The sequence below is a fragment of the Penicillium subrubescens genome (assembly GCF_028828155.1).
Source record: "Penicillium subrubescens strain IBT 31985 chromosome Unknown utg000002l_segment0_segment0, whole genome shotgun sequence".
In the NCBI taxonomy this organism is placed as follows: Eukaryota; Fungi; Ascomycota; class Eurotiomycetes; order Eurotiales; family Aspergillaceae; genus Penicillium; species Penicillium subrubescens.
Genome location: NW_026643152.1, coordinates 7,180,107 through 7,200,501, shown reverse-complemented (window position 1 = coordinate 7,200,501; position 20,395 = coordinate 7,180,107). Strand labels below are relative to the sequence as shown.

Genomic DNA, 20,395 nt, shown 5'->3' with positions numbered 1-20,395 from the left:
ATCTCGAATCCGCATTTGCATCGAGATATCAACGATAAAGTCGCCCACGGTAACAGGCATTTCGTTCGTCTTTTAGTCGATTTGTGCTGCACGCACAGGACAACACCTGCGACATGATTCCTGAGCTGGTCTTCGTAGCCAAAGGTACTCAGATCTGCCCTTGTGATGTGCGCTCCACCTTGATGGTGCTGTGGCATGCGTACGTCCGTATGCTGTCGATTCGGCATCCGAGAAGAATAAATCTTCAGCTGTCCACGCGCCTGGCAATAAGCCTCCGACTAAGGGGTAGGATTGAACTTTATCGGAGATGAGTGAGACATTGTTGGAGCTTTGGGAAAACTTTAATTGAAGCACTTTCTTTCGTTCCGGACTCGAACATAGCCTACTTCAAAAGGATGATCAAGCCCACTGCCTCCGTTTTCACTGTATAGAGGCTCGTGAAGTCATGGAAACTCCTTCTTCCCTGTCCACCGATACCATGAGCCGCTTTAGTAGTAGGCTGGCGTTCTTTGGAGATGAATTTCCCAGTGGGAATATCCCGGATCTCTTCTGGCGTCTGCACCGGTGCTCCAAGGACAAGAACTTCCATATTCTAGCGTTGTTCATGGAAGAGTGTGTGGCTACTCTTAATCATGAAATTGATCAGCTTTCACAACACCCTCCATCTGAGCTCACCAGTGTTCAGAATATCCTGGGTCTTGTGGATGGCTGGGAGGCCAGTCGCTTCACTCCTGTTGGAGGAGCCGTTGAAACTGCGATTCTTTGAATTCTACAACTTAGCGTGCTGATTGGGTGAGTCACCCATAGCTGGCAGTTCTTTTATAATCCAACTGAAGCTCATTGAAAGTGCAGGCACCATGAAGCGACCGACGAGAAATACGATCTTGGAGATGCAGGGACAACCCTCACTGGCCTGAGTGTTGGACTTCTGTCTGGTGCGGCAGTGGCAACCTCCACTTCACTCTCCGACCTGGCCTATTATGGAGTTGAGAGTGTGCGGATTGCATTCCGTATGGGGATCCACGTCGACAGAGTATCTCAGTCGCTAGAGTCTCGCGAATCAGACAGTAGTCCGAAAGCCTGGGCTTATGTTGTGACGGGGGTCTCGGCGGAAGCTTAAGATCATTGGGCGCGAAACTGGGCTAGACCCCAACGAACTTACAGACAGTGCATCTTTTGTTGAATTGGGCGTTGACTCTCTCATGTCGCTTGTGCTATCAGAGAAGTTCAAGATGGAGCTCAACCTGGATGTGAAGAGTTCGGTCTTCATAGAATGCCCAAATATAGGGGAGTTGAAGGGTTGGTTAGATCAGTGATATTTCTGGGAGGTATTCGCTTCACTATTCAGGGCTTTGCCGTTGATTTTGTTTTTTGTGAATTTTTTTTTCTTTTCTCTTTTTTTGCTGGGAATTTCTATAGTGTTTTCATCTTGCTATTGTTAGGTATAATCGACTGGCATTTCTCGGGTTGATTTCAAGTCATTAAAACTGGCTGTTTTGACTATATAAAGTACGGTGGCTGATAAGTTTGGCCCAATGATCCAAACAATGCGCATTGTTTCTTCGAGGCAAACCGTTTCAAGTAAAAATAAAAACAATGGCGATATTGTTAGGACTGTTCTATTCAGGGGTTCATTGTGCATGATAGGGAATGATATCAGGTGAAAGGCACATATTTAAAGATCCCTATAAGACCTGGAAAGTGCCCAAACGTCCGCGAAAATCAGAGGAAACCCACTGAAACCTATACATCTCCAAAAACCCGTCAACCCTAATTTTGCTTACTCGCGAGAAATTATCCCGATCAAACTCGACACGTCAACATGGCTTCTTCTCAACGTCCTGGGGGTTCCAAGCCCAGCTCTGGGCAAGGAAAGGCCAGGACCCGGCGCAGCAAACGAACAGCCGCTCTACTGAAGCAGCAAAAGGACGAGGTATTGAGAAGAATCCCTCAACTGGAGCTCCATCAAGCATACAGCGACGAGAGAGCCGAGCACGATGCCACAAAAGCCATCGCTAGCAGATTGAGGCTACAGCATAACGACCTGGTCAAACGACTAGACGAGTCCGAAACGGCCGTGGCTATGGCCGAAACTCGCGCCTATGAAAACGAAAAAGAGCTCATCAAGCTACAAGAGTCCCTTTCCAAATTCAGAATGGGGGCACAAAACAATGAAATCTGGATAGAGGTTATGGCAGACGAAAATCAGAGATTGGAAGAAGCCAATGCGAGAATGGTGGCTAGGACTGCCGTGCGAGAGGGTGAGATGAGTCAAGAAATCGAGTTGATGGAGAAGCGAGCACGGCAGCTGGAGCAGTCACTCAGTCTAGCCTACAAAGATGTGGGAGAGTATGGTGTCTTGTTCCAGAAGAACACTGAAGACTGGGCAGAGCTGGGAAGATTCTTGGACGACCACATGTCTGAGGATAATGAAAGGATTCAAGAGCTTCAACGTTCGGTCATGGAGTACTCCAATTCCATGGATCATTTCCATGACGAGATCAACAGGCTCTTTCAAGCTGCAGAAGTTAGAATCGCACGCAACAGGCTTCGTCGCGACAGAACAGGAAGGAGAGACGGACTGCTAGGTGGTCAACGGGACGGCCAGATCTCGCGACCTGGGTCTGGTATGTCTGAAAATCTACACCACTCTTTGATGCTTCTAGGAAGTCCAGACTCTGAGTCAAATCCAGGGAATTCGACATACACCGGTCTATCATCAGAGGAAAGCATTGAATCCTGGCCCCTTATGCCGCCCCGCCAGATTGGAAATTTCGGGACGGTTTCTTTTGAGCCAATGAAATCCAGTGACGCGGAGTTAGAGTTCGCAAACGATGAACCGGAATCTCTGGATTCCCTAGCACCATTAGCGGACGACATTCAAAACGGCTTCGCAGTATTCAATGCCACAGGAAAGCGTCGCAGTTCGGGATCGACTCGCGGCGATGACCTCAATTCATACTTGGATTTCAAACATGACCATGACAAAATCAGCATGTATGAGCACTTTGTGCAAGATTGGAAAGAAAACAGCTTTATCAGTCAGGGCCTGCATGGTCTTCCATATGGCAACGAGGGCCGGGGGAGATCCTTGGAGCAGATGCTCGCCGATGGAATCTCATCACCCGAAGAAACAGATAGTGAAAGTTCCTTGGTTGAAAGCTGGTCAATTCCAAGCTCAACAGATCCGTCAAGCCTTTCGGGTTCGCGATTATCGAACCTGAGCTTTGAATCTTGGAATCATGTTCGAGAGCAGCAATCGCCGCTCCAAATGGTCCATGAGCGCAGAGGAAGCAATAAGGCACGACTTGAGTCCTCGCCTGTCCACGATGAGTATTTTGCAAACGGGTTCATCCCACCTTTGAATACATCTAGGAAGCGCATTCGACTTGCTCCACCGCCGCCTGATTCGAATACCGGTGATGCCGACGAAGCCAACGACCCGTCCACTGACAGCTTTGACGTTGACGTGCAGGCCAACATTGAAGCAACGGATTGTGAGGTTCCCCAGGGCGCGTCAGAAACTCGAACCTTGAGTGACGACCGGACCCAGAGTTCATTCACTGTGGATCAACGGCAAGGAAACTCAGTCGTCGGGCAATCTCAACCAAAGGGAATTCAAACTGTCAATGATCCGCTGTTGGCGCGTCTAGATAATCTAGCTGCCTCGTCGTTGCAAGAGTTGGTGCTAGCGCCAAAGGGGCGGCTTAGCCTCAGAGGTAAGCTGCGGTCATTGTCCGTCGGTGATCTGCCACGGATAGTAGCAGCAGATGGAGCAACGCTATTCGAGCGCATGCCGGGATCTTGGCCGCGCGAGGCAATTTCCCACGCCGACGTTAAGCCGATAGTTGCATCTGAGATAGCAGATGCAATGTTGCAAATGTTTAGGGCGTCAGTCGAGAACGCCATCCTGGTCGGCATCAACTTATTACACTTGCTCAACCCCGCGCATCCCAAGTGCATCGTGTACCCGGGCTTAATGGTCCTATGGCTGTGGCAGGCATACGAGGAACACATGGAGTGGAAGCGATGGGAGGGTGCCAACGAGCGATATTTCGTACAGCAATTGCGCAACCGGTACGCGTCGCATGCAGGCTGTGTGGACTCGATGGGATTTGGCTTGTCCCAGTGGCTAGCGTTCGACCGGTCCTCGTTCGGGTAAAATAATAATCATCAGGAGTGTCTCTCATTGTTTCTAATCGTGTTGGTGGCGCTAGTTGCAGTATTGTCGATGGCACAACGGGCGGGAAAAGTGTACTCCGTAGAGGAAAGGCGTGGTGTGGGTGGTATGTAATGGAATTTCGCAGATAAGCTGATCAATGTCAATGAAGAGCTGACTGAAGCAGGCTTGATAGCGTTTGAATTGTAGAATGGCAGGTATGACAGTGTCACGTATTGTAAAGTGTTCTGCCAATAGCAATAGGCGCCACGCAGCAAGCTGGCGTCACCCTCCTCCACTCGCTGGCCCCATGCGGACTAACAAGACAACTAACTGACGAAAGACTGGGACTAACCTCCGATCATCTCCACTCCCCTTCTTCCCCTCTACAAAGGCGACGACGACTCTTTGCCATCCTGAGATTTCCTCAAATGACTGTGTTTTCCCTCTTCTGAATTCCGTCTCATTGTCGCCGACGTCCGCTCTTTACCTACACACACCCAAAACACAACTATGTTCGTGCGTTCCATCCTGCTGGGTGGCGCCGCCGCCCTGGGCGCCAGCGCTATGCTGGTTATCCCCGAAATGGAGCCACAGGTGGAGGCAGTTGAGGATGGTTTCATGAACGTTCATCCTCTGCTGTTGGAGGATATCCGCCACGCAGTGGTCGACGTTCCTTGCCGGGAGTGTCCCTTCCGTGAGGTTGACGAGGAGGGTGCTGTCAGCTGGACTGAGGGCAAGTCGTCGTCTTTGGTATGTCAAACATCGGGGATGCGATAAGCGCAAGATCATCCACGAACCATCAACTAATGAGATTATTTCATAGATGCTGGACTTCTCCATCGAAGACAACCGCCTACTGGCTAATGGCCGCCAAATCTTCCCTCCCGTTCCCCCCAGCCCTATTCGCGCCGTCCAACAACTTGAAGATGGCGAGGCCTCGGAGCCTATGCCCGTCGGCTATGCCCTGGAGGTGATGCCGCTGGGATCCCCCGATGATACCCCCGGAACCGACCTGCTCGATGTCCGATTCACCATTCTCGACCTCGAGACCCACCCGGTTCCCGTTGACACAGTCGCCATTACCCTGATTCAGGACCTCGCTGGCGAGCTGTACATCGCCAAGACTGAAATCGAGAAGACCGCTCCTCCCCCCGAGCGTCTCTCCTGGAAGAAGTGCAATGGAAAGGCCAAGTGCCTCCAGGAGCTTCTGGTCTCTCGCGTGCGTGGTCTCCTGGCCGCTGCGAAGGCCCGCGTCCTGGGCATGGCAGGCAAGGGTGGCCGTAAGGGCTGTCACGGCAAGCATCACGGCATGATGGGCATGGGAGGCCACCACGGTCCTCCCAAGCACCACGACGAGTTTTTCTCTGAGGGTATGCCACTCTTCGAGGAATTCGAGGACTTCGCCAAGGAGCACCACCACAAGGGTCACCACCACCACCAGGACGGTAACTTCGACCACCCGCCTCCTCCTCACGGTGCTTTCGCCCACACTTTATCCCGCTTGCTCCGCTTCATTGTTATCCCTGCTATCCTTGGTGTTCTGGCTGGTCTGGCCGCCAGCGCCGTCGGCATGCTTGTTGGTCAGGCTGTCATCTTCCTCTGGCAGCGCTACCGTGGCACCAAGCCTCAGGAGCACAAGGCTGCCTGGGAGCAGGGTGATGTTTGCGAGAAGCAGGGCCTGATGACTGAGACTTCTGAGGCTTCCGAGACTTCCGAGGATTTCCTTCCTGAGTACAATGATCCTGTTTCCCGACGGGGATCTTTGGATAAGAGCTAAACATTCAACATTCAAATTGCCAACCCTTCCCCCTTTTTTTTCCTATTTATCAATCCCAATGCCCATACAATACCCGAAGTCAAGATTGAAGGAGACACTGTTTCTCTGAATGCAAAGCAAAAATGCTATACTGCTGGCTGAGCCTTGATTCACTTCCATGACTCATGTCTCTTACCACTCCATTTCTCTTTTTGTTATTACCCTTGATGTCCAGCTTATACAGCGAATTTCCTTCAATACATTTTTTACTCAATTGTACAACTATTCACTACACCTAAAACTTCGGAAGCATAACGTCACTTGTAGAATGTCTACTCTAAAACTCCTTAATACAATCACGCATGGGCGGCTAAATTCCTGTATCAAATAGAGTCCTGTATGTTTCATGAATGAAGGCTATAAGGCTGACCATCACGTGATAATGTGTGCTTCACCACCCCCCTCTTATCGATCCGACAACAACACCCGTCCCCACGTTCCCAAGCTGCAGCTACAGGTGTTCCGATGCTGGACCAGTCATGATCAAGGCCATGCAATGACCGTTGAGCTTTCATTTGAACAAAGTACGGGCTGCCTTGTACACTTCCGGTGCTGATTCGCCCGCCGTACCACGTCGCAGCTCTAGCTCCGCAGCCCCGACATCATCGGATAACCGCACCTCTACAGGTGCCGCGAAACTGCTTCAGATCAACTATTGCCCACCATGATGTCTCTATCTTCTTTTGTTCAAAAGGCCTCATCGCTGATTGACCCGGCCAACTTCAATATTCCTTCCCTCTCCTCCAACGACAACAACCCTTCCAAGGCTTCGCTATTTCGCCAGCAGTTCCGCCTACCCGACTCGCAGAACCCTTTGCAAGAAATTACAGCTGAACTTATCCTTCCTCTGCCCAACTCTTCCTCCGATTCCGCGGATGGTTCCCGCCGGGTAGACCGAGCTGGTAATCGCTACACCGGCCGACTACACCTCAGCGAACGATTCATCTGCTTCTCAACACAGCCAACCAGCTTCATACCCTCGTCGACATTGAGTGCTTCAACCAGTTGGACTGGACAGACACACGGCACAGGACCTTCCGGCAATGGCTTCACCTTGCCACTTTCCTCCATCCGTCGTGTAGAACGACTTCACAGTGCTCGAGACGTGTTCTCCTTGGCATTGACAACATGGAACGGATTGTTGAACAAGCAGCAAGAGCCCAACTTTTCACCCCAGCGACTTATTCTCCAGCTTGTCGGCAGCAGGCAGGCCTGCGAAAGATTCTGCGATTGTCTGAAGAAGGGTCTGCGGGAGGGTATGAAGGAGGTTGACAATCTGAGGAGTATTGTGACCGACTGCTACTCTGAGTACTTGCTTTCCGGCACGAAAGCGAAAGATGCAAATGATGGCGAAGGGCGACAGCCTCCAGATGCTGGGTTGGGTATGCTTTTCCGCTATCCCGGTGACGCTCGGAAACTACGAGATCGCAGCAAGATGAGACTTTGGGGCGAATACTTCCGAGGTAAGCTGTTCACAATGTCAACACCGTCCTCACTTTGTACTAACATTTTCATGCGATAGAAAATGGCCGTAACTCTACTCTTGTGCGGCAACCAACTTTCCACAAGCTTATCCGAGTTGGCTTGCCAAATCGGTTGCGAGGAGAGATTTGGGAGCTCACGTCAGGCTCAATGTTTTTACGTATTCGGTCGCCCAAATTGTACGAAGAGACACTGGTCAAGTTCGATGGCCAGGAATCTCTAGCTATCGATGAAATCGAAAAAGATTTGAACCGCAGTTTACCCGAGTATCCGGGCTTCCAGAGCGATGAGGGCATTGGGCGACTGCGACGAGTCTTGACTGCCTATAGTTGGACCAACGCCGAAGTTGGCTACTGTCAAGCCATGAACATTGTCGTTGCTGCATTACTGATGTTTGTCTGAACCTTATGAATTCAATACTCACTGATCGCTGACCTGAATAGATATATGTCCGAGGCCCAGGCCTTTTTCCTCCTCTCCGTTCTCTGTGACCGCCTGCTGCCAGGTTACTACTCCACAACAATGTACGGAACACTACTTGACCAAAAGGTCTTCGAGTCCCTAGTGGAGAAGACCATGCCCGTTCTCTGGGAGCACCTCGCCAAATTTGATGTACAGCTTTCCGTCGTGTCTCTTCCCTGGTTCCTTTCGCTGTACATCAACTCCATGCCTCTTGTCTTTGCTTTCCGAGTGTTGGATGTTTTCTTCCTAGAGGGCCCGAAGGTCTTGTTCCAGGTTGGCCTTGCTATTCTTCGCATCAACGGCGAAGAGCTTCTTGATATTCAAGATGACGGATCCTTCATCTCCGTCCTCAAGTCATATTTCTCTCGCCTTGACGAGTCGGCTCATCCGAGATCAGAGAACCCTAAGCTGCGTGCCATCACCCGATTCCAGGAGCTGATGGTAGTGGCGTTCAAGGAGTTCTCCGGAATCACGCACAGCACTGTCACCGAGCAACGCGAGAAACACAAGGACGCCGTTCTCGATAACATTGAGAGCTTTGCTAAGCGTACTTCAATCCGCAACCTTGGCCCTGAGAGCAAGCGCCTGAGTGCGGATGACCTTGGCACAATCTATGATCGCTTCTACGAGGTGTTGTACCAGTGGCAACAACATCAAGAACTCGCCGAGGAAGAGAGAATGCGCATGGAAAAGAAGAAGTCAGAGCGCCAATCTGTGCTCGGACCGCCCGTAGATAGGCAGGTCGGTCGGGTGGGTCTTGGACCCAGCCCTACTCACATGGACTACGATGCCTTCCGAGAATTCCTGGCCGCGACGTCCAAGTGGGCTGTTTCTGACTCCCCTGCTCCCGCCAGGAAGGATTCGTCCGCTCCGGGCTATAGCAGCCTGAGAGGCAATGGCAAGTCATTGCTTTGGGCCAACCGACGCCAGCCCGCCGACCATGAGTTCATGCAACGGCTGTACCGCAAGTGGGCTACTGATCCCGAGGAGGGTCTGAGTCTACAGAATGTGGTGAATGGCTTGGCACGTCTCAAGGGAGCTCGCGATATCATGAACAACATCAACTACTTCTTCACTCTTTACGATGACAGTGGCAACGGTCAAGTTGACCGAGAGGGTATCCTCAAAATGTCTGAGGCGCTGCTTTTCCTCTCCCGGCGTGGTTTCGAAGGAACCATTACTGCCACTCAGTCCCTGGAGGATCTGAACAACCCCCGAGGCAGTGATGCCGACCAGAACAGACTGACTACCGACGAGAAGTTCCTGGGTAGTGTCAGCGCCTTCATTCGCCGCTGCTTCGAGTATGCCGATCCCAGTCACCCTGATAACCAGAGGGGTGTTTTCTCGGATAGTACCACCGAAGTAACCGAAAAACTCGATTCCTTTGCAATCGGTGATGATGATGAAGAAGACCTTATCGATGTGAACGACGACAAACCGCAAACATCATCGGCAGCAGTGTCTTCGCCCCAGCCCACAGAGTCAAGCGAGAAGAGCCGACCCAGATCCGAGTCTGCCAACCCAGCTCTCGACCCGAACAACCCGCTCCATATTACTCTCCCTACTTTCCGAATGGTCGTCCTAGCTGACGAGCTCCTCGAACAATTCTTCGAGTCTTACTTCCCGCAATCCTTCCACCTCTCCGACCATCCTCACCCCGCCTCCCTCGCCGCATCTTCCTCACTCTCTTCCAACCTGACCACTTTCTCCAATATTGGCGCCCGTGCTTCCGCTTCGGTCGTTGCAGGTGCGCCCGTCGCCGGTGCCTCTGGAGGCATTGTTCCACCCGGCAAGGGCCTACGTGGCGTCCTCGACAACATTGTCACAGACGGCATTCGCATGGCCGCCGAAGTCAAGAAGCGCATGGACGATGCCCAGCGCGAACTGGAGCGCAACGCCCTGGGCGGCCGCGACGAAGAAGATGACGAGGACGACGATGATGACTATCCCTCCCGTCAAGGCGCATCTGCTGCCGCCATGGCCGGTGGAATCTCTAGTTGGGGCGCCGGCGCATACGGTGCAGACCCTGAGCGCCGCAGTGTGCGCGATGCAGATCGTGACCTTCTAGAAGGCGCCGAAGCCGAAGTCCTCAGCATTCGCGCCCCCAAAGAGGGAGCCTCAAGCCCCAGGGCGAGATCGCCCGCATCAGCGCATGACCCGGAGGTCGTTAGTAAGGTTGTCGAATTTGAATCCTGATGATATCCCGTCCGCTTTTCTCTGTTTTTCATTCTTGGCGGTGGCATTTTGTGTGTGGTCTGGTGTGGTTTTGTGTTTTTTTTGTCCGCTAGCTTTGCCTTGTCAATGTGCGATTATACAGGTGCGCTTGGTGCATTTACCATGTCGCGAGGAGAACATGTTAGAGACGAAGCCTAGATAGGCAATGGAATATTTTCATGAGACGTGTTTTTCGATTCTCTGACCACAAATTCTACATACATGTAATCTAAAGAAGAGCTGCAGATGCGCATCTTGAACATTGTCAATCACGAACCGTCCTGCTTTGCTGACTTCGCTCTCCCTATCGCTGGGATATATCCCATCTCAAACGTCGAGAGCCAGGAGTGATAGGTATGTATGGAGGTAATGGTTTGCGGGTCCCCAGTTCACAAGGCATCTATCATCGTGGATGTCGATGACAGCTCTTGGAAACGATTGCTTTCCTCCTAAACTTTCTCCCAGTCTTGCTCAGACTTCCTCCGATTGTCCCTCCTAGTCTTCACTTCACAGTCAATTCGTGTCAGACCTCTCTCCATCTTGCCTTTCCGATATACATTTGCAGAAAGAACGCGCGCGTTTGTGCAAGGTGGGAAGAACCGACCCCGAATTCCCAGTTATTGAGCGATGGACTTTGAACGCCCTTTGTGGAAACAAGTGGTACGGCAGCTTCGGATGACCATTCTCCAGGTCGGTGCACTTCCTTTGAATGATTGGGCAGACATTGTCGAGAATCATGATGTATATGGCAATATACTGCTTTCATCCCTTGTTGGTCGATCCCTTCTGTTTCACTCCAATAGCGGTCTCGTTGCGTTCGTTAACCGAGGTAGATAGGAAACCTCGTTCGGTATATGACCAAGAGGGAGAAGGGAGAAGCCTTCATGTGGGAGCTGAGAAGCACTCCCGATCCAGCGGTTCATTCTGATGTCTAGATTGCTTGCTTGCCCATTGTGAGTGCGCTTGAAGAGCGATTTTTCTCCTCTGGTAAAGTGTATAGGCCGGAAAGACCACGGAGGTGGTTGCAATTTTGAAAATACCCTCGCTGCTCTTCGAGGTCCAGTTTGATGTTGGTGTAGTGGTTGTAGGCGTCGTGGACCTCCTGCGGCCAGCCCTTCATCCAGCGGTATCGAATCAACTGGACACACGGCTCCCATTCTCCAAGGGACCTGGTAGTCCCCTTTTTGGTCAAAGATTTCCTTCTCAATGAGATCTATAATAGCCTCGAGTGAGGTAATCGGTTGAAGGATCGCCCGGATGTCGCGCCGTTCTGGTGCCATACTGGCAAGTTAGAGACTTGGTTGGAACAAGACGGTTTTGAACCTGGTTGATGAGACATGGGAGTCAGTAGAGAAACAATGGGGGTAGGAGGTGAGGTGGTTTCATACTTGTGTGCTTGATAATTCCAGAAGCCGGGACAGGAAGCATGAAGCCGCCGGATTCCGTAGTCGAGGCGTACGACGACAAAGTAAGTCCATCTGGGCGGACTCATGAACATGTAATCGCCCGGGCACTCATTTGATATGCCACCACTCCATTAGGCGTGAGCTGAGTCGATAGAACGTAGAAGTATATCGAATGTTGGTGGGTTCTGGCTTCGTTGCACCGGGGGCATCAGTATTAGAACTGGCCTATTATATTTCACAGCATGTATAAAAAACGAAAAGGATAGCAAGGGAGGCAACAGCTGATGATTCTAGTGGACTGAGTCTCGATGAGGAGAGGAGGAAGACGAGATGTAGCCGGGCGAGAGAAAGGATTATATGGAAACAAGACAAAGAGACAAAGAAGGCGATGGTGGTAAGTGCCAACTGCCTGCAGTTATCTGACGTGCAGTTATCTGACGTGCAGTTATCTGACGGGTCATCCCGTTGATCATAAAGAGAATTGGAATTCCATGATCCGAGGGCAGTAAAGAGTAGGAAGGTATTGAAAATGACAGAGATCTATGGAATTTATCCAGAAGGAAAGGTGCTGGCTAAACATAGCCTGTCAGGGTGGAGATGTAGTCAGACGAAGATACTCTCTTGCACATCATATCACTGTGCTTCAAAAACTTGATACGGCCCAACCTTCACATTTCCAGGGTCATTCCACCATTTAATCAATTCAGGATTCTTCAAAAATCACCATACTGGAATGCAGCCAGCTTCTGGGCGTCCTCAACTTCGACGCGCGCCTCGTGCACCACAAGCCCACACTCATCAAACCAGATAAACCGCAGTTCCCCCGAAGAAGCAGCCTCCTCGTCAAAACCAGCGATGTTGCCAACAACGAGGGCGCGGTGATAGGGCTCCATGCCCTCCAGCCAAAGTGCCTCCGCTTCGTATGCCTCCAGGCATCTAGCGCCCAAGACCCTCCCGAGAGCGTCTTCAATTCGACAACTTCAACCTCGGCTATCCGCGAGGAGGTTAACATGTTTAATCGCCTCCCCCCGAGGAAGATCGAGATGCTCTGGCAAAGATGTGAAGATAGATTGCCATTTTATCTCCCCCATCGCTTCTGACCCCCTGCGACCCCGAGGCCATCCAAGGTCCATGGAGGCATACAATCGAGTCTGTGGTATCCGCGAATAGCGAATATTCGGTCAGAGTCTGGGTGGAGCCAAGTGCGATGTAATATCACTGTATTGGGGGGGGGGAGTTGGTGCGCTACGGCGATTCGATATTGGCGAACGGTCATCAGGATCTTGTAGCAGTGTTGCATCAGATCGCAATCCTGCTGGAATATCCCCCCAAGATAATCTTTCAAACTTCCGATAAAACCCTGTGATAATCACTCGATAAGCTAGGTTAAGGATTTTAAAAGCGCATGCACGCACCAATCGTTCTTCCATGCTCATCAAATGGTAATTGGAGAAAATGTCTTCTCGCTGAGCGTTCGGGTCAACTTCAGAATAAGGGTCCCATTTGTACCAAGAAAAGAGTCAGTCCAGCTTGAATAACATGAATGTTGGGTCAATGGACAACTAGAAGGTAGGCATCAGCTGGGCTGATGATGTAGACATCAAGTGGGTTGCGAATATATTGCATATTTTGCGACATGGTTGCAAGAAGACAGAATTTAACTGCGAAGGGATGTCGAAAATAACTGCAGAGGCAATAATGAATTCAAAATTGACAAGGATAAAGAGGGAGATTGGAGATAGGACAGATTGCGATATTAATACGATAGAAAGCCGGAGATTTCAAAGGGAGGAAGTCAAACGATCAGATACTAGACCTGTCTCAAAGCATAATGTTCAACGTTCCAACATGCCCACGCTCGACATCCAGAAACAGATTTTGTCCACGGATGGCGGTCCCGACACAATGCACCTTGAGACGAATTACCTTGAGACGAATTACCTTAAGATCACTGCTTAGATGAGACATTGAAACGTAAAAGAATAGTAATTGAACAATGGTTTCAAGTTCAACAAATTATATGCAATATGGTGATCAAATCATTAGAGTCGTTAGATGGCACACTGAAATTTCTATGTACAATCATGGCATCGAAACAGCGCTTTGCAACGCAGTATGAAAGTAATTGGAGAGGGAGGACCAAGCGCCCATACATGCTAGAAACATCGCAGAGATACCTCCCACACTGAAAGAAATTGGTTCAGAAACACGGACCAAGAGGGAGGGGGTAAGTGGGAAACAGATGGTCAGAATTTGGAGGACGGAAGGGAAGAAACAGGAAGATTAGGTAAAATAAAAAGAGAGGATGTGGAGTAAAGAGGCTTCGAGCATGAGGGCGCCAAGAATAGTGAGCCCTGAACGGATGGGTGTATGAGACAGAGGTACTTTACTCCTTCTGCCCTTCATTCTCAACCAACTCGAGCACGATCTGACTACGCTCATACGCAGGATGCTGCATGCAGATCTTCACAGTATGCCCGGCAGTCGACGGCGAAGCACCATTAGCGGTACCCGAGAAGCCACTCATATTCCCAGCGGCAGCCTGGCCAAACGAGCCGGGCAACTTGCTTCCATCGTCCAGACAAACCACACCGTGGCCCGGGATGACCTGTCTCAAACGGCCGTTCATGGCATTGCGGACCTCAACAAAGTCTTCATTGAACAATATGAGGAACTTGCCATGTAGACAAGCAGTGTGCGCACTACCCACAAACTCCATGACCACGCTTCGAGACACGTCACCGTGCTTGTTGACATACACTGCGCATTCCTGGTACGCAACCAAGAACTCGCTTTCGCTGAGTCGGAACATACCCAGCGGGCGAAGATCCTTGATGCGCTGGGCGATGCTGTGGAGGGTGTCTGTAGCGTCGACGTTTGCGGAGCGGAAGTCGGGGACAGACCAAGACTGCTTCTTGTCCAGGGTGAGGACTTCAATGCCGCGCTGAGTAGAGATGGCAAGGGAGGAGTGGAACATGTTGATTCCGTAGGACTCGGCGGGAATGTAGAATTCGTCGTACTCGCGGAAGAACTCGGTTTGGGAGCGACGGGATTGGAAGAAGCGACTCTTGTTGGACGATGATTTTTGGAGGATGGGTTCGAGAACCTTGAACGTCGAGGACAGGCCGTCACGCTTCTTGTAAAGGACCAAGTAGCGGTCTTTCATACGGCCTGCGGCAAAAAAGCCGACTTCTCGGTTGCCAGAGAGCTTCTGCGGAGCTCGACGCGCAGAGTCTTGCGACTGTGATGGAACGCCACTAGCAGGGCACACCACGTCAAGATGGTAAGCGATCAGTGAGCGATCAGCAATCAACAAGAAGAGGTTAAAGTCCTCGAAGACGGCCACCTGTGTGACCCGCATGATGGGAATAGCCTGATAGCCATAGTTAGCGAGTAACCGTAAATAATAGAGAAGAAACACGTACCCTTTTCCAACCACGCGGGTCACTGAGATCAGACATGTATACTCCAAAATCGGTACCAATAGCACACATCATTCTGCCAGGAGGCTGCTGGAAGACAGTTGCACAGTTCACAGGAGTCTTGCACACGGGCGGAGGTCTAGACCCAGCCTCATACTTCTTCTCAACTTCCTTGATAGCACGGTGAAGCGGAGTGCCCTTGATCATAACACTCTTCGATCCATGCGTATGATCCGAGTGTGCAAACGCGGTATCTGCAAGAACCCGCAATCTGAAAGGCTCGGCGTTTTGTGAAAACAAGGCTGCGGCATGCTTGGTCTTGGCTTCGATGATCTTCTGGCACCATTCGATACGACTATTCGCAGAGAATGCATAGAGCGTGTAGGTTCCAGTCTTGCCGAGATGTTTGATTTTGAAGGGATACAAGATCTTGTCGTCTTTCGAGTCAAGGGTCACCCCAGCGCCATTAGCAGAAGGGCCACCTGTGTGGGTAAGAGGGCTGACGGCCCCTTGGGCAGGGGTCATGGTTGCAACACCTCTGACGGATGACTTCACCATAGGGTCGTCGTTTGTGCTTTCCAGCGCCAAGAGGTCCATGGGGATGGGCAATTTTGAGACATCATACCGCTCGTACTTGCCGATTCGTGCATCTCGTGCAGTGAATGACTTTGCCAGAACAAAGTAGTGGTCGAAAAGGATAGCATGGGTGTCGACAAGGAATCGAGTTCGTGTACCGGGTCGCTGCAGATCGCCTCGGAAGACGATCTCGCGGCCCATGTGGTCCAGATTGAGCTCGACTTCTTTCTTCATCTCTGGTCGAAGCTGGAGCTTGCTGGCAAGATCCATCAGATCAGTCTTCTTGCTCTGCTCGCCGACCTTGTTGTCACACTCCAACGCAACAACCTTAATCTCCTCGATGGCTTGCGCCAGATTGGCCTTCTCCTCCGAGTCCTTGACCATATTCTTCTGCACGGTGCCAAGTAAAAGTGTGTACCGCTGAATGCGAGTAATCGGAGCCTTAAGGAAAGTGTCCCAGCTCAACCGGTTGGACAGCTTATGTTCACGGACTTGGTTCAAGAAAGCCTTGAACTGCGGGTTGCGGTCAGACTCACGTCGCACGTAGTGGTTGGCGTGGGGGAACGTCGCAGCATAGTCAATGTAGACATTCTTCGCTTTGCGAATCCATTCGCGGAAAATGTCACTGAATCCGCCAATAAAGGGGCCTTGCTCCTTTTGACGATACTTGAGCTGTGCCAGGAGGAAATCTTCGTTCACTTTCTTCACGGCATCGACCTTGCCAAAGACATCGGTCAAGAACTTGTTCAATCGCTTGGCCGGGATGATAGGGGGTTCATGTTTGCCAGCTGATCACGGTAGAGCTCTCGTAAGACGTCTAGTTGTCCAATATAGGCGTCCTCCGTAGTCACAATCTCATGCAGGTTGTTCTGGCGGTCAATCTCCTTCTTCGGATGAGATTCCCATACTTCTTTAGGCACCTTGTAGAAAGTCACCCAGTCCTCTATCTTCTTCTGTGGTGCCATCATCTGCGCCTTGAGATTGACCTTCTTCAACGTTCGCATACAGTGATGAGAGTAGCAACGTCCCGTTGAGTCCGTATCCTGGATGTGCATCTCCTGTTCATGCAGCCTAGGCGAATAACATCCAGTTCCCGTAATCTGGAACAAAACACCAGAAATACGTCCACTGCTGAACTTGACCCACTCTTCTTCCTTAACCAAAGCCTCCTCCTTGAGCATGCTGCTCACTACCCGAGCTGCTAGAGTTTCAGCATCTGCGCTATTCATCGTCGGCACCTTGTGGGTGAACAGCGCCACGATCGCATCGGCAATAGCCTGCTCGCGGAGATCAGTCTCATCCTGACTAAGATCCTTGATCCAGGCCATAATGGAGCTTAGCGCCCATGGCTCCGTGCACTTCTTGAATTGCTCCGAAGACAGCTTCGTCGGATTGAACTTCTTGCGCCGCGCAGCGGGAATAGCCGGTAGATCCAAAGCCACAGAAGCAGTCGCCTCACTCGGATCAATTTTGGGCAGCTCCTTCTGCTGTAGCTGCCAGAGATATTCCTGTTGCTGCTTGTACTTGACGCGGTCCGCATCGGTCTTTGACCTGATAGGTGCATCAGTACGAGGTCCAATGGGGGTCGATAGAGATGACGACCGCGGAACTTGAGATGGACTGAGCAATTGCTCTCCATACTGGTCCACGGACGTCGCGATGGAAGAGGGGTGTCTATACTGTTCTTGACCCTGCATCTCGTCCTGCTCTGGGGGTCGGTAGGTGCCTGCGGGCATCAGGTGGCTGTACAGGTCGGCACCACCGGCAGGCTCGACTGGCGCGGGCGGTAGTGGGCGCATTCCGGGGTGGAAGAAGAGATCTTCAGGCACGCCGCCATGGGGGCTTTCGTCGCCCGATTGATATCCCTCTTGCTGCGGCTGCTCGTACGGGCTTTCGGCATCTTCGCCATAATCGAAGCTCATTCGTCGGCCATAATGTCCAGGCGCGGACAGACCACCAGTACCTCCAGCATCCACGCGGGCGTCTGAAGGGAGATGATGCAGACGATTCGCATACTCATATGCAATTTGCGGGTGTTCATAGTCATCATAGTATTCTCCACGCTCATCGGGGGACAAGTCGGAGCTTCTGAAAGAATCATGAGTGCGTTGGAATCCCCCGCCCGTCGCGGCTTCCGAGTACTCTTCAGAACTGTGCTCTTCTCCGTAATGAAGATTTCCCTGGTAGCCTCCCTCATACAGAGCAAGATCATGGCCAATAAACTCGCCATCTTCCTGAGGCATCGAGTGCGGTGAAGGCCCCCGGGGGAGATGGCTGTCTTGAGGATGCATGTTGCGGCGACGGTCCCCGGGCTGACGCTTGAGAGCCATGTGAGCGAGAGCTCATCACCGAAGCATTTGTCTCCCGTCGTGAACGGCCTTGCATGCGCTCCCGCTCCTGTCGGGCCTGCTCTTCCTCTTCTGCCATGCGCAACATCGCAAGCCCTGCTTCTGCTTCTGCCTCACTGTCATCACTATAGGCGCCGTAGTTGATCTGGAACTCAGAGATGTTGCCGTTGGTATGGGTATGCTGCTCGTCTGGTGATAGACGCACGTGCGATCCCGAGCCATTGTGCGACGTCCTAGAGCTGTGGCGGCGTGTGAACGTTGCCTGCGTGTCCATCACTGCTGTTTCGAGTTCCTTCATCAATTCGTCATTATGTACGTTGCCTGGCCGCGGAGGTCCATTCAAATCAGGCTCGGCATCTACAGGTGGGCCAGGCAGAGGCCGGGCTTGTGGGTGTCTGTTCAAGGTTTCTGTTCGCCTAGGAGGCAGAATCGGTAGGTCGTGCTGCACAGGAGGTGTGGGAAGGGTCCGCGCAGAAGCCGAATGGGGTATACCCATTCTTTGGCCATAAAATCCATTCCCTTGGGGTTGATGGGCTGGCGGCTCCGGTGGCTGCTCTTCATAGCCGCTGCCCAATGGGGGGATGGTGGGAGTAGGGTATGGTGAGTCGGAGCCAAACCCGGCCGCAACGGGGAAATAAGGACGGGACGCAGACGACGGGTTATAGGCGCTGGATGGGGAGTTCGACGTTGCAAAACTGCTCGCGGTCGGCGATGAAATCGGCTGGTATGAGGTGGAGGCATTGATCGAGTTCGGCTGGCCTGAAATCACGGGTGATGCACCATATGGAGAGGGTCGACTTCCGTACGGGTGGTCTGCTCCACGAGGAGGTGGTACCGGTGGCTGCTGCTGTTGCGAGGCAAATCCATAAGACTGCGGCGTGGGAGATGTCGGTCCATAAGGCGAGGCTTCGCTCGGTCGTCGCGCGAGAACTGGTGAGCTCAAACCCGCAACTGCAGACGACTGATACGCCGCGGGGTTATAAGGTTGATGACTCGAGGCGGAATTCGTATAAGGCGCATTATTGCTGGGGGCAGTATAGGTTGAGGGGTTATAACTGAGGTTCGGTTGGGTCTGTGATTGCGGCAAGCCATATTGTTGAGGGTTGTATGCAGGCTGTCCGGAAGACGCAGGGTATCGGTACCCATAGCTAGAGACGCTCGTGTGCGAGGAGGCGCGAGTAGGCGACATTTGCGACTGCTCAGATGGCGTGCGCGAAAACACTGACGATTCGCGATCATCGTCGTATCCCCCTGGAGCAATATTGTAGCCTCCCTGCCCCGCGCCGCCCCCATATCCACTGCTATGTACCGCGTATCTCGCGTTTGTGTCGGTCGGTCGCGCATTCTGGACCCGTGATGTGTTGAGAATCTGCGAGTCGTCACCGGCATTGTAGCTTGGCATACGTCTCGGCAACTGCTGGTTCTGAGCGGGGTTCTGCTGAAGGAGGTAGGTTTCGTAGCGACCGGTCGCGGGTTGGGATGTGGCCGGAGGGTTGCCAGGCTGACCATAGTATGGCTGGTAACCATTAGGATCCGCCATCGCTGAGATGGGCCAGAGGGGCCACGCCCGAGAATGAATCGATGCGACACTTTCCAAGTCCAGCGCAAGTGTCGAGCAAGACCGGCAACCTAAGCGTAGTCGGCAAGCCCCAGGGTAAAATCGCAATTTCAGACTCGCCCAAATGAGGGGGACGCGGACGAATGACGAACTGCCGGAAAGCAGCAGCGTGCGGTGAGCATCCCCTGCGAAACGAAGGACGGTAGTGAAGAAGAGGGTGGACAGAGCCAAGGGTAGGAGGAGGAATGCGGAGGAGAGAAGTGATATGGGGGGAAAGTGAGATATTATTCGAGTGGTGGTTCAAGTCCAGGGCTGTCTTGGGCACGGGTCCTTGGGCTTGGGAGGTTTACCGTGGTTTTGGGACTTGGACTTAGTTAAGGGTCTGGGGTTAACAACACTACACTATCAATCCCGAATAACATGCAAAATATTCATGATCAAGATTCTTTCAACTGCATCCATTCTATTGCCAATTCCTTCGTCTTGGTCTTCTTCTTTCCATTCTAAAGGGACGATGACGGGCAGAGTAGTACACCTGCGGCGGACGTTTCTGACTGCACAACTGGCCGATGACGTGTAAAGCACGCTATCCAGCTCCTATGGGGAGATTTGTTTAGGGTCTATTTTCATGGGGGGTTTTATTGAGCCTCCAAGCTTCTATGACTAAAGACCAAGGTACAAGTACTTCCATGAGGTACCTCCGGGTCCGTGGTAAATTTCCGGGACAATCCATGTGTACCAAAGACCATCAACAGCAATATCGCTAGGTAATAATATATATCCCGCGAAAGCCCCCCTTTTTATCACAAACCCTCGCCTAATTTCGAGTCTCCTACTGTCTTTCAATGGTCAAATTCATATCATGTCTTAGATACGCCGAGAGGGTATTTGCCATGCGCACACCCTGCACCACTGACCATTAATGGACGGATCACCGATGACCTGTTCC

General features: G+C 51.8%; 7 protein-coding genes across 7 annotated transcripts; 4 read left to right on the top strand and 3 right to left on the bottom strand.

The window, feature by feature from the left end:
* Positions 1-478: 478 nt before the first annotated feature.
* N7473_003927 (uncharacterized protein) lies at positions 479-1,120 on the top strand (the record flags this gene model as incomplete). Its single annotated transcript, XM_057149867.1, has 3 exons — positions 479-612; positions 781-792; positions 853-1,120. 3 exons carry the CDS (start codon positions 479-481, stop codon positions 1,118-1,120), a joined length of 414 nt encoding a protein of 137 aa, XP_057013521.1.
* A 702-nt stretch (positions 1,121-1,822) lies between these two features.
* N7473_003926 (uncharacterized protein) lies at positions 1,823-4,162 on the top strand (the record flags this gene model as incomplete). Its single annotated transcript, XM_057149866.1, has 1 exon — positions 1,823-4,162. The coding sequence occupies one exon, from the start codon at positions 1,823-1,825 to the stop codon at positions 4,160-4,162; it is 2,340 nt and encodes a 779-aa protein (XP_057013520.1).
* A 362-nt stretch (positions 4,163-4,524) lies between these two features.
* On the top strand, positions 4,525-6,198 carry N7473_003925 (uncharacterized protein). The gene is made up of 2 exons (XM_057149865.1): positions 4,525-4,912; positions 4,986-6,198. The coding sequence occupies exons 1-2, from the start codon at positions 4,673-4,675 to the stop codon at positions 5,937-5,939; spliced, it is 1,194 nt and encodes a 397-aa protein (XP_057013519.1). The 5' UTR covers positions 4,525-4,672; the 3' UTR covers positions 5,940-6,198.
* A 444-nt stretch (positions 6,199-6,642) lies between these two features.
* Positions 6,643-10,118, top strand: N7473_003924 (GTPase-activating protein; the record flags this gene model as incomplete). The annotated part of the gene is made up of 3 exons (XM_057149864.1): positions 6,643-7,441; positions 7,501-7,852; positions 7,904-10,118. The coding sequence occupies 3 exons, from the start codon at positions 6,643-6,645 to the stop codon at positions 10,116-10,118; spliced, it is 3,366 nt and encodes a 1,121-aa protein (XP_057013518.1).
* A 949-nt stretch (positions 10,119-11,067) lies between these two features.
* Positions 11,068-11,416, bottom strand: N7473_003923 (uncharacterized protein; the record flags this gene model as incomplete). Its single annotated transcript, XM_057149863.1, has 2 exons — positions 11,068-11,238; positions 11,285-11,416. 2 exons carry the CDS (start codon positions 11,414-11,416, stop codon positions 11,068-11,070), a joined length of 303 nt encoding a protein of 100 aa, XP_057013517.1.
* An 839-nt stretch (positions 11,417-12,255) lies between these two features.
* Positions 12,256-12,435, bottom strand: N7473_003922 (uncharacterized protein; the record flags this gene model as incomplete). Its single annotated transcript, XM_057149862.1, has 1 exon — positions 12,256-12,435. The coding sequence occupies one exon, from the start codon at positions 12,433-12,435 to the stop codon at positions 12,256-12,258; it is 180 nt and encodes a 59-aa protein (XP_057013516.1).
* Positions 12,436-13,928: 1,493 nt separating this feature from the next.
* N7473_003921 (putative Rho guanyl nucleotide exchange factor) lies at positions 13,929-19,428 on the bottom strand (the record flags this gene model as incomplete). The annotated part of the gene is made up of 4 exons (XM_057149861.1): positions 13,929-14,915; positions 14,968-16,293; positions 16,356-17,814; positions 17,858-19,428. The coding sequence occupies 4 exons, from the start codon at positions 19,426-19,428 to the stop codon at positions 13,929-13,931; spliced, it is 5,343 nt and encodes a 1,780-aa protein (XP_057013515.1).
* Positions 19,429-20,395: the final 967 nt, after the last annotated feature.

Excerpts from the sequence above, each read along its gene's own strand:
- N7473_003925 (XM_057149865.1), top strand. The coding sequence starts at position 4,673 with ATGTTCGTGCGTTCCATCCTGCTGGGTGGCGCCGCCGCCCTGGGCGCC. Across the intron at positions 4,913-4,985 it reads AGGGCAAGTCGTCGTCTTTG|ATGCTGGACTTCTCCATCGA; the intron begins GTATGTCAAACA and ends ATTATTTCATAG.